This window comes from Canis aureus, chromosome 3 (genome assembly GCF_053574225.1).
Source record: "Canis aureus isolate CA01 chromosome 3, VMU_Caureus_v.1.0, whole genome shotgun sequence".
In the NCBI taxonomy this organism is placed as follows: Eukaryota; Metazoa; Chordata; class Mammalia; order Carnivora; family Canidae; genus Canis; species Canis aureus.
The window spans coordinates 57,009,435-57,021,356 of record NC_135613.1 but is presented as its reverse complement, the minus strand read 5'-3'; the positions used below and the strand labels follow the sequence as shown (position 1 = coordinate 57,021,356).

Below are 11,922 nucleotides of genomic sequence, written 5' to 3'. Positions count from 1 at the left end.
ATCGCCCCCAGGGTTGCGGGGAGCACCGTTGTTCCCCGAAGCCTCTTCTGCAGGAAATCCCACAGGGGTGGGGGGAGTTGTTCCCCAGGCCCTCTGCCCCCACCCACGGCCTCCAGCAGAGCATCTGTGCTCCAAACCCCCCCCCCACTCCCCCCTACCCACCCCCCCGCCTCCCTGACCTGCATCCCTCAGGATCAGTCTCAAGGAGCAGCCGTCAAGGACTAAATGTGTCTCTTCAGGAACCCCCCTCCCCTTTGCTCCCCACATCTCCCAGTCCTGAACGACCAGTTCACACAATTCCAAGTACTTGCATCTTCTCTCCGTACCCTGCCGAGCGGGCTCCACATTATAACCAGAACAGTGACTTGCCAAAGGAGGCAGGACTGCAGTGTCTCTGGGGGTCCCAGATGCTTACGGCGCCCCCTCCACTGTGCCCCAACCCCCCTCCACCTCTGTTTTTCCTTCCTTTGAAACCCCCAGCGGAGAGCTGGGAGCGGGGCGGGGGGGCGGGCTCCTAACCCGTCACGTTCCGCCTCATCTCGCACACCCAGCGCTGCACCTGCTTGCAGAAGTTGTCATTCCAGCGGCCGTTGGCCCGGACTTCAGCACAGTCTTCGCCTCCGCCCACCTCGTGGCCCTGCCAGTCGTCTGGCTGGGTGGCCGCCCAGTTCCTAGGAAGGCAGGGTATTGCTCGAGCTCTGGCCCCTACCCCCACAACTCTCAGCCCCCACCTGAGAAGAGCACAGCCGAGGAGGAAGGGTCCCGGGAGTGGATGCTGCAGCCTTGAAGGGACAGGCTTGGGGAATTTGGGCCCCAAGGGAAGGATGGGCAGGGACAGGTGCAAAAGACTGGGTGGCTGTCCCCAGGCCAAACTAACAAAGCGGAGGGGGAGCCACTTACTTGTAGCTCTGCTGATAGTCGGTGCCGTCCACCCATCTCCAGGAGCCATCACTGTCAGTGAGACCTATCCAGGTATCGAAGGGGTTCGTGTGTTGTAGGATGAACTTCTGGAAGACAGGTGGGGAGGAAGGTTCTAATCCTCTGAAGCTCGAGCAGACAGTAGCTGTGGCTGCCTCCACCAGGCCCAGCTCCATCCATCCCCAGGCTGAAGCCTCAGCTCCCTACACAACTGTTCCTGCTTTTTCTTCTGGAACAGGAGTTAGGGTTTAGAGGACTTTGCGGGGCTAAGACTCGGTGTGAAGTGCTTTACGAAGATGATCTTATTCGATCCTTAGAAAGCTCTCTAAATCGGGTACCCCGGTGATTCGCACTTCGCGTGTGAGATCAGGGGACTCGCAGTAGTCCGGCAGAGCCCAGAAAGTCTAGGGCCCGCCCGGGTTTGTGACCGCTGCCCCCTGACCCGACGCCCCACCTCATTCCCAACTCTCAGCTGCCACCCCAACCCTCATCCTCTGCTGTCCTCTGCCCACCACCTTAAATTCTTGGAATCCTGACTCTGGCCCCTGCCCCTGTTGCCCCCGTGGAACTCAATGCCCGTTCAGGATCTCGGTGTCACTCCCCTCTCAGGGGCATGGGTCCCTGCTCCTGCTTCTCTACATAGCTGTCACTTCTAGAGTTTTGCCAGGCTCTGGAGCCTCCAAGCTTGGACCCACGACCCAGAGCCCCACTCCAACTTGGCTACATGGGGTCCAAGATCTGGGCTGGAAATAGGAGGCTGCTCAGGGTGCATGGGCAGGGACTGGGGAGAAATTGGTCCTGAGACAGCTCCCCCAGACTCATACACCCCCCCTAGGTCAATAGACAACCCCCCCCTGCCAGTGGCCTTCTCTTTACAGATGGGACTTAAGCCCCATGGTTTGGGAGGGTGACAGAGGGAAGGTGTGGAGGAAGGAAACAGAGGGGTAGCTGGACTAACATACCCGCTTCACTCTTCCCTCAGCGAGTGGAGGGTCTACGACCCCATTTGGAGGGAAATTTCTTAATTCCATTCGCTTCCTAGATACCCAGTAATGATTGCAGACCACCCCCTGCGAGCACAGGTATGGCGGTGCCCTCAAATTCCAGAATCCTGCAAACCAGACAATGTTCTGTGCTGGAGGAGTGGCACTCAGAGGCTGCGGGGCTGCCTCACAAATTCACATGAGTCAACAGAGCTGGAGGCAAAGTGCTGGAGCCCAGGTATTCTATTCGCTGCCACCTGCTGCACCGTCCCCTCTTCCCACCACGGCCGGAAGCTGAATAACTGAACGGAACACAAATTGACCATATCCAGCCCTCTGTGTTGAAGACTGAGGGGAGGAATCAATAGTGCCAGATGATTGGAGAAGACGGTCCAGGAGAATTCATCTCCCCTATTCCTGGGTAAACAACAGGCAAGAAAGAATGGCGTCCATTCATAAACATGGCAGAGGGGGGATTATCATGGAACTTATGCAAAAAGTAGAGAGGAGGAAGATGAAGAGGAGGACAAGGAAGAAGCAAGAACTCTGATATTAAGAATTGACGTGAGGGCACCTGGGTGGCTCAGTGGTGGAGCGTCTGTCTTCAACTCAGGGTGTGACCCCAGGGTCTTGGGATCAAGTCCCTCATCAGGCTCCCTAAAGGGAGCCTGCTTCTCCCTCTGTCAGTGTCTCTGCCTCTCTCTGTGTCTCTCATAAATGAATAAATAAAATCTTGAAAAAAAATTAAAGAGGAGATGAGTGATATAAAATATCAAAGAAGACCTCCAAGAGGAAAGATGACACCATGGTAAAGTGAAGGGAAGGAACCCAAGAGAAAGATTTGAGCCACGGGGGACGAGCCTAGGAACTCAGCAGAAAGGTGAGTCTGGGATGTGAAGGATGAGCTTGACAACAGGACCGCAGCTCAGAGGGAAAGGAAAAGACAGGAGCACCTGACACAGGGCAATGGCTGTGGGCAGCAGACAACAGAGGGACGTTTTGATGACCCATTCCAGAGAAAGAAAGAGAACACACAAGAAAAAAAAGTTCAAAGAAAAAATTAAAAAAGAAATGTTCAAATTTTTTTTCAAAAATCTTTTAAAATATATATTTAAGAATTTAGGAAACCTCCAAAATGTACGAATTAAGAGGATGCTCCTGGCCCCAGAGCCAAAATGCAGAGAGAAGGAGCAACAGCAAGATATATCTGGATGAGGCTGATGAAATTCAAAGACAGAAAAGACTCCAACTATTCAGGCAAAACGCTTACGGAGTCTCGGAGAGGAAAGAACGAGGCATTAGAAACTTCAAAGTTGCCAAGAGACTTGATTTTCATTGCTCTCCCCAGAAAAAAGTGATAATTATATGACGTGCTAAGGGTGTTAGCTGATGCTATGGAGCAATCACATTGCACTATGCACATTGGATCCCTCAAACATATACAACATTATATGTTGATTATATTTCAATTTTTTAAAAAAGAACGAGGCAGGGCACTTGGCTGGCTCACTCGCTAGAACATGGAACTCTAGATCTCAGGGTCCAGAGTTCAAGCCATATTGAGTGTGGAACCTACTTCCAAAAAGAGGAGACATTTGAAGAAGAATCAGCGGGCTGGTTTCCTTCTTCATATGGAAAGTCAAATGAAATCTTTCATTTTTTTTAAGCCAATCAATTTCAGCCCATTGTTTAAGATTATCACAGTAATCACTAGTATAGCCCAAAATAAGTGACACCTAGTTGGAGATACCATAGGGGAAAAAACAAAAAAGAACACATCTCACACAACAAATGTGAGGAAACAAATGGAGGACATTGACAGAAAAGAAGACAGGCTTGAGATTAAATGTGTCTATTTAAAAAAAAAACGTAGGGGATCCCTGGGTGGTTCAGCAGTTTGGCGCCTGCCTTTGGCCCAGGGCGCGATCCTGGAGTCCCGGGATCAAGTCCCACGTCGGGCTCCCGACATGGAGCCTGCTTCTCCCTCCTCCTGTGTCTCTGCCCCCCCCACCCTCTCTCTCTCTGTGTCTATCATAAATAAATAAATAAATCTTTAAAAAATGTAAATGAGGTACACATCTATTAAAAGAAGACTCTTAATCAGTTTTTAAAAATCAAAAACATAGGGCACCTGGGTGGCTCAGTGGTTGAGCATCTGCCTTCCACTCAGGGCGTGACCCCAGGACTCTGGGGTTGAGTCCAACATCAGGCTCCCCGCAGGGAACCTGCTTCTCCCTCTGCCTGTGTCTCTGCCTGTGTGTGTGTGTGTGTGTGTCTCTTGTGAATAAATAAAATCTTTTTTTAAAAGAAAGTGCCTGGCACAGAGCAAAGACTCAGTGATTATCACCAGTCATATCCTCGTTTTTTAAAAAGTCCACTACCTACCCTAACAGCTTGGTTGTCCGTGGTGAACTCTGGTGTTGGGGGCAGTGGGCAGGAGAGACCTGGAATGCTCTGGAGGTACCCAGTCACCCACGGCAGGTGTGTCCCTGGGAATCCTGCCCACGCGGTCCCTTACACCCAGTGACCCCCTCATCCCACATCCAGCAAGAAGGGACTGAGCGTCTGCACTGTGTTCTTCAGCCAAGCCCGTGGCCCTTGGATCCTGTCTCCTGACCTGTCGCTGGTCACCCGCTCACCTGCCCACCCCCCACCCCCAGCTCCCGGCTGTAATGCCCCACCTCCTAGAATCGGTGGCTGTCTCACCACAGCCTTCCCAAGGCTGTGCTGGACTTCTGCTTCTGGACCCTTCCTTTGGTTCCCAAATAACAATAAAGCAGCGGGACCAGCCTCCCAGCTGCACCCTGGGAAGGGTCTAGTCTCACCTGCTCCTCCCTGGAGTTGACGACCACCAGGTGCGCGCTCTCCAGCTGGCAGTACTTCTCGGCCTCCTCCCAGGTCTTCCCGGAGCGGGAGAACCAGTAGCAGCTGCCCTCGTACTCCAGCCAGTTGACCGGGCAGCAGTCGGTGCCTGCGGGGGGCGGGGAGGTGATGGGGGGTGGGGATGAGGTGCACGGAGGACGCGGGCACGAGGGACCTGCGGACTCCCCTCCGTCCCTACCGTTGCTCCGGAAGAACGCCACCTGACACGTTAGGATGCGCAGGTCCGAGGGGAAGTGCTTCAGGTGCAGGAGCAGGGTGGCGTGATCTAGAGCACCGGGGAGGGCGTGATGCGGCGCGCTGGCTGGGGACGCGCACACACACGCACGCTGCACGCACGCAGGAGGGTGTCTGACCTGCCTTCACGTCCCTCTGCTGTTTCTCCAGCTTGGCTTCCAGAGAAGTCAGCTGGCTACTGGCACCGCCCCCTGAAAAAGGAAAGCTTAACCATTTCCTCCTCCCTTCGACCTCTTGAAGCTCCCTCCACCCTCACCCACCCTCGTGCCAGTGCTCCCCGTGACCTCTGCCCTTGGCCTCCCGACTCCCCCGCCCAAGTCCCCCGCAGTGACTTTGCAAGGCACAGACCTGCCCCCTCCCCACCCAGCCCCTGCCACACTGCAAGGGGTCACAGTCCCCTCCGGCCTCACAGGTTCTGTTCTCTCCACCTGGCACGGACCCCCACCGTGCTCACCTGCCTGTCCATCCTTCCGAGCCCCTGCGCCCAGGGGTCAGCATCCCTGGAAGCCTCGCCCAGCTTCCCCGGCTGGGCCCCCACCCTGCAGACCCAGCCTGGGACGCCCAGCAAACCCGGTGTGGATGAGCCGCGGGGAGTCGCCCACCCACCATCGGAGAGGAGGACACCGAGCTCCATCAGGACCCCTGAGGAGAAGTGGCTGAAGTTCTCTTTGAGGATCCGCAGCTCCTCTTCTAGCTGAGCTCCTTGTCAGGAGGCAGGCAGAACAGGACAAAGTGGAGAGGGCAGCGACCCAAGTGACAGCCCACGCCCAACCAAGTGCCCCGCTCCACCCCATCACCCACCCCCACGGTTGTCCCAGCGCTGCCTCTTTCTGGCCCCTCTCAGAGCTCTCAGAGCCCTGGTAGGCCCCTGGCACCACCCCATCCCCCACGGCGCCAAACGACCCTCACGTTGGGACCCGATGACGCAGATCGCCACCAGCATCAGGACGTTGAAGCCTAGGACAAGCAGATTGAGGCGGTATCCAGAGCAGAGACGCTGCAGCAGAAGGGGCTGGTGGGGAGGCAACCCTGCGGGAGATGGGGTGTCAGAGGAGGAGCAAGGGGACCGGCGGACCTGGACAGTGGACACGTGCAAGCATCAGGGAGACAGAGGTCTGAGGAAGTGCAGCCCTGGTGGGGGTAGATGGGGGTGAGCTGTGGAGGGAGTTGCTGGGCTTTGACCCCAGGGGTCAGGCATTGCACACATTTGCACACTCACCCCCATGTGAACACATGCAGATGTGCACACACAGCAACTCAGGTGCATGCAACATGAAGGCACACGGTAGTCACATCACCTGTGTGCAAAACCCCGGGCTTGGACCCGGGGACCCAGAGGCCAGGCCCTGCGTTCTTGGGCCTTCCACTCCCCAGGTCAGCCCTCTCAGCCCTGTCCTGTGGCATCCCACCACCCCCTCCCCCCCATCCCCACTCCCATCCTCACCCCTGCCCTGGAACCACCAGAACCCCTGCTCCCTGGCGACCTCTCCCCTCTAGCCTCAGCACCTTGCAGAAGCCTCTCCCTGCCCTTAGCCAGAATGAACCCCTGACCCCCCCACATACACACATGCTTTTCTCACTTTGCTCTCACACTCCACACTGTGCACACACACACTGAGGCATGCACATTGCTGCATGCACACTCGTTGCCCCTCGCATGGCCCCATCCCCACTGGCCCCTGCCACCCTCGCTTTGGGACTGGGTTATGTGGCCGGCCACCAGCAGTGGGACGTTGACACCCAGGATGGGCACACACTCTCATTAACACTCTCACACTCACACACATTAACGCACACACTGTCTCGTACACACTCTCATGTGTGGTAGCACACACTGACACATCTTCACACGCGTACACACAGACACACACAGTGTCACACACTCACAAATACACCTGCAGTTTCACAGGCGTTGGGTGGCTCCCCACCCCCCAGCCCCTGGCCAGTGTGCCCTCCCTGCTGAAGCTCCTGCGTTTGCATTATCCACCTGAAAACAAGATGCTTCCTCTTTGCCTCAGACCCCGCTTTCCCATATCCTCATCCCATCCTGGGCCAGTTGGTCAGGGGCCCAGAGTCCTCTGCCCAGTGTACCTGCTGCCACCATCCTGCAGTGGGCACTCCCTGTGCGGGATCACCCAGACCTCCTGAGATCTTTACACCAATGACTGTCACCATCCTCCACTTCAGACACACTCAGGACCCCATCTTGATTCACAGAGGCCATGTCTTTGACCCCTCCACTGCCCGCTCCCCTCTCTGGGTACAGCCTCCCCTGTGCCTGTCACCCCTTCCCCTCACACCCTTCCCATCGCCTGGGCTTCTCTCCACACAGAAGCTCTTGCTGACCACAGTCATCCCCATCCAGCTAGGACCCCAGGGCTCAGTCTGGCTGCTCTCTCCAACCCTGTCTACTCATGAGGCCCCTGTCCTGCTTCCCAACCTGACCTGTGATCTATGAACCCTAATTCTGGGCTGGCTTGGCAATCTGAGCCTGCAGGCCTGAGATCAGACCACCCGTGGCTGAGTCCCGCTGTGCCACCAACTAGCTCCGAGGTCTCAGACAAGTCACTCGGCCTCTGGGTGCCTCAAACGTCCTCGTGTCCATTTCCACGGGGTAGCTAAGGTAGCCAGACTCACAGACATCAGGAGTAGAATGGTAGTCACCAGGGTCTGGGGAAATGGGGAGCTGCTGTTCAAGGGCTATAAAGTTTCAGTTACACAAGATGGATAGGTTCCAGGCACCACATTGCACCTGTACTGGAGCTCACGACCTGCGTTGGCACCCCGAGTCACTTGTGAAGAGGGCAGAACTCATATTACGTATTCTTATCACAACTTTTTAAAGATTTCATTCATTTATTCATGAGAGACAGAGAGAGGCAGCGACACAGGTGGAGAGAGAAGCAGGCTCCATGCAGGGAGCCCAAAGTGGGACTCGATCCCAGGACTAGGATCATGCCCTGGGATGAAGGCAGGACAATTTTTTTTAATGGGAGTAAGAAGGGGCACCTAGGTGGCTCAGCCAGTGAAGTGTCTCCCTTCGGCTCAGGTCATGATCCTGGGATCCTGAGATTGAGTCCCACATTGGGGGTCCCTCTGCCTCTGCTCCTCCCCAGCTCATGTTTTCTCTTCTCTCTCTCTCTCAAATAAATAAATAATATATATTTTTTAATGGGGGTAAAAAGAGTAGCTACCAGATTGGATTGTTCTGAGAACAAAATGAAGTAAAACACACAAACTGAGGGCCAGGCAAGTTTGAAGGTAAAAGCATAGGTCTGCCAGAGGAAAGCCAGAGGCTAGATCCACCTTCCCCACCAGAAACGACCAAGACAACTATGAGAAGCCGCCCTTTCTCAAGACACTCGGATCTCAAGCAACAAAGGGCGAGGATCCCTGAGAGACAGGGAACAACGAGAGGAGCCCAGTGGTTCTGGCTGCTGCAAAGGGAAAGTTTTCAGGCCAGGCAGTGGGGAGGGGAAATCCAAGCAAAGCCCAGCAGGCTGACTCCCCGGGGTGAGGACATGAAATTGAGAGTCTGGGGAGTGCGAGGGTCAGAGAGGAGAGAGCTGGCCACAGAATCCGGGAGGTCTGCAAAGAGCTCCCCCCAAACCTTAGCAACATCCTGAGCACACAAACAGGCCCCGGGATGGTGCCTCGGGAGTGCTCCAGACCTGCCCAACATATCATAAAAGCAGGGGCGCCTGACTGGCTCAGATGGTCGAGCATCTGACTCTTGATTTAAGATCAGGTCTTGATCTCAGGGTCTTGAGTTCAAACCCTGTGTTGGGTGTAGAGGCTACTTAAAAAAAAAAAAAAAACTTGCAAATGTAGAGGCTGGCTCAGATGAAGAACATGTGACTCTTGATCTCAGGATCATGAGTTCAAGCCCCACGTTGGATGTAGAGATTACTTAAAAAGTTAAATAAACTTAAAAAATAAAGTAACAGATTTTCTTTTAAAAAATCATAAAAGCAAAACCCAAAAGTATCAAATTGACTAAGTTGCTTAACCGCACCCCCAAAAGAAAACTCAAGGTTATGCAGAGGAATAGAAATATATCCAGCACACGATGTGGTAAAATTCACAATGTCTAGCCCGCAATCAGAGATTACCAGGCATACAATGAGGCAGGAAAACACAACTCATAATAAGAAGGTTAATAAATGTATCGAAACTGACCCAGGGCACCTGGATGGCTCACTTGGTGAGGCGTCTGGCTTCAGCTCAGGTCATGATCCCAGAGTCCTGGGTTCGAGTCCCATGTCTGGCTCCTTGCTCAACAGAGAGCCTGCTTCTCCACTCTCCCTCCCCCTGCCTCTCCCCTTGCTCGTTCTCTCTCTCTCCCTCTCCCTAATAAATAAACAAAATATTTAAAAAACAAACAGACCCAGAATGGACACAGGTGCTAGAATTAGCAGACATGGACATTAAAACAGATAATATAACTGTGTGCTGTTCACAGACATGAGCACAAGTCAAGGAAGATACTTAAACATCCCAGGTTGAACTCCTAGGCATGAAAACCACAATGTCTGAAATGGAAAATACACTGGGTAGAATGAGTTTGACATAAATAAAGATCAGTGAACTTGGAGACACAGCAATAATAACGATATAAAAAGAAACACCGGGAGAGAAAAGACTAAAAAAATGCAGAGGCCATCAGTGAACCTGTGGGACCCCGAATATTATAGTCCTTGAAGGAGAAGAGAGCAGAGCAGGGAGGGAGGCAGAAAATGGGTGCTGAGGAAAGAGTGGCCAAAACATCTCCAAACTGGCTGAAAACTAGGCATCTAGTGCACGAAGAAGAGTGCAAGCTGTCCTGGGAAAGCAGGTGACGGGTGTGGATGTCGCTGTGTGCCTCTGTCTCCTGCCTAGCTGCCCAGCAGGCTTTTTGGGGTAAGCGCCCTCCTCCGTGAAATCCAAGACATCCAGGCTCTGCCCCAGCCTCCTGCTTGAACTGGGAATCGGTGCCCCCTCAGGAAATCTCATGGGGAGTGGATCTCACGCCCAGCTCACTACCAGGAAAGGAGGAGCCGTGGTGGGAACACCTACCCCTCCTGCTGCCCTTGCCCTAATCAGCTCCCATCTACCCGCCCCCCCCCCATCCTGCAAGGGCACCAGGTCCCCTGCTGTCCACCAGCCCTGGGAATGAGGGTCCCTCCCTGAGCCTCCTGTCTCCGCGAGCCTCACACCATCACCACACTCCTTGCAGCCACTAGAGGAGGATCTAGGCTGGGAGCTTAGGGGAACGGAGTGGGGGGCCCAGATCGTGCTGTGCCCAGCCACCAGCTCCCCCCCACATACACACTCTCCTGGCTGCACATGCTTTCCTGGCACACACAGGCACGCATGCACACGGCACACACACGTACACACACTGCTCAGGTTAGGAGGAAATGTGCATGCGCACACACACATGCACACATGTACACATGCACACACATGCACACATGTGCTTGCATGCTACTCAGGTTGAGAGGAGGAGGAGGAAGCCGTCTCCAGCATTCCAGTTAGTCCCTCGCCTCAGGGCAGACACCCTTTCCTTGGGGTCCCGGGGGTAGAGAGGAAGGTGAGGTCAGCGGGCAAGCAGTGGAGACAGGCACCCTACACCCAGAGAAGCCTGGTCCCTGGTCACGGGCGAAGGTGACAGAGACCCCAGAGCAAGAGAGCAACCGGCAGCTACTCGGAGGAGGTATGAAACCCCAGAAACTAGACACTCACTTCTGCAGAACCGGTCTTCTCTTCTGGGGCCATGCCCGCGAGGACCCGGCCCCTCACCTCTGCCCAGCTGCTGGTCGCTGTCCTCAGAGTCTAGCTGCTGGATGTCTTGACAGTCCTTGGCCATGCTGGGTCCGGGGCAGGAGCTGGGTCGGGCTGAGGCTGGGCTCGCGGCTAATGCTGGAGGCTAATGCCCGCAGAGGCCCACGATGGGGTTGGATGGAGGGTGGGAGCAGGTCCAGGCTACCCCTGGGGTCGGGTTTCAGCTTGGAGGTGAACGTGGGGCTGAAACACGGCTGGGTCCTGTCCCTTCTGGGAGACTGCTTGGCTGGCAGTGCCATGGCCAGGAGCCCACCTCCCGCACTCCTGTGGACTCAGCCACCTCCCACTCCTCCCTCCGGCCCCCGCTGCCCCTGAACTAGGGTCTCCTCCACACCAAATATCCCCAGTGCCACCTGCCTCCCCAACCTTAGTTACCTGTTAAAGTAGGGTGGCCGGACTCCCAGGTCCCTCACGCAGCCCAGGCCCCAGGACAAGGAGGCACCAGAGCCAGGAGAAGTGGGGCAGGGGTACCCGGAGTGGCTGGTCTGGGCGAGAACCCCGAGCCCGTGTGTCCGAGTGTCCGAGTGCTTCTCACCTGGTATCAGCTGCCCCTGGGACTTTGGACAGTAAATAGAAGGGGAAATGGGGTTGGAACTCAGGCAAAGGGTGGCGGGGGTGGAGGACATGACTGTGTCTGTTCCTCCCAGAGAAAGGGGTCTCCTGGCCTATTCCCCATAACCCAGCCAGCTACCTCGCTCTTCACTGCAAGTTTGGGAGGGGTCTGGTCCCGGGGCGCTGGGGTGCAGTTCACCGGGCTCCCCTCTGCCCCTCCCCCCTTCGCTTCCTGTCCCAGGAGTTCCCAGAACTGTTGGTGTCTCCAAATATCCTGGCCAGGATCACAGGGGCCGGTTCTCTGGTCTTGCCCAATGTGCAGGCTCAGCATCCGGGCTCCCCAGCTCTGAGCTGGTTCACCTCCCTCTTCTGGGAATAAAGCCCCTCAAGGACCAGGGCATAAGGGCAGGGACACCAGGTGGCAGCAAGCGGCCCTCCCTGGGCAGAGGGATGGAACCTCACCAAGCCCCGTCCTCACCTGTGCTAAGTCAACTACATGTGACTGTCCCAACACGGCCCCCCCAGTGGT

At 55.4% G+C, this 11,922-nt stretch overlaps 1 protein-coding gene across 1 annotated transcript; it reads right to left on the bottom strand.

Moving 5' to 3' along the window:
- Window positions 1–297: 297 nt before the first annotated feature.
- LOC144311050 (asialoglycoprotein receptor 2-like) lies at window positions 298–10,952 on the bottom strand. The gene is made up of 8 exons (XM_077892948.1): window positions 10,743–10,952; window positions 5,928–6,047; window positions 5,625–5,720; window positions 5,138–5,209; window positions 4,963–5,049; window positions 4,727–4,872; window positions 901–1,007; window positions 298–671 (listed from the first exon to the last, which is right to left on the bottom strand). The coding sequence occupies exons 1-8, from the start codon at window positions 10,864–10,866 to the stop codon at window positions 515–517; spliced, it is 909 nt and encodes a 302-aa protein (XP_077749074.1). The 5' UTR covers window positions 10,867–10,952; the 3' UTR covers window positions 298–514.
- Window positions 10,953–11,922: the final 970 nt, after the last annotated feature.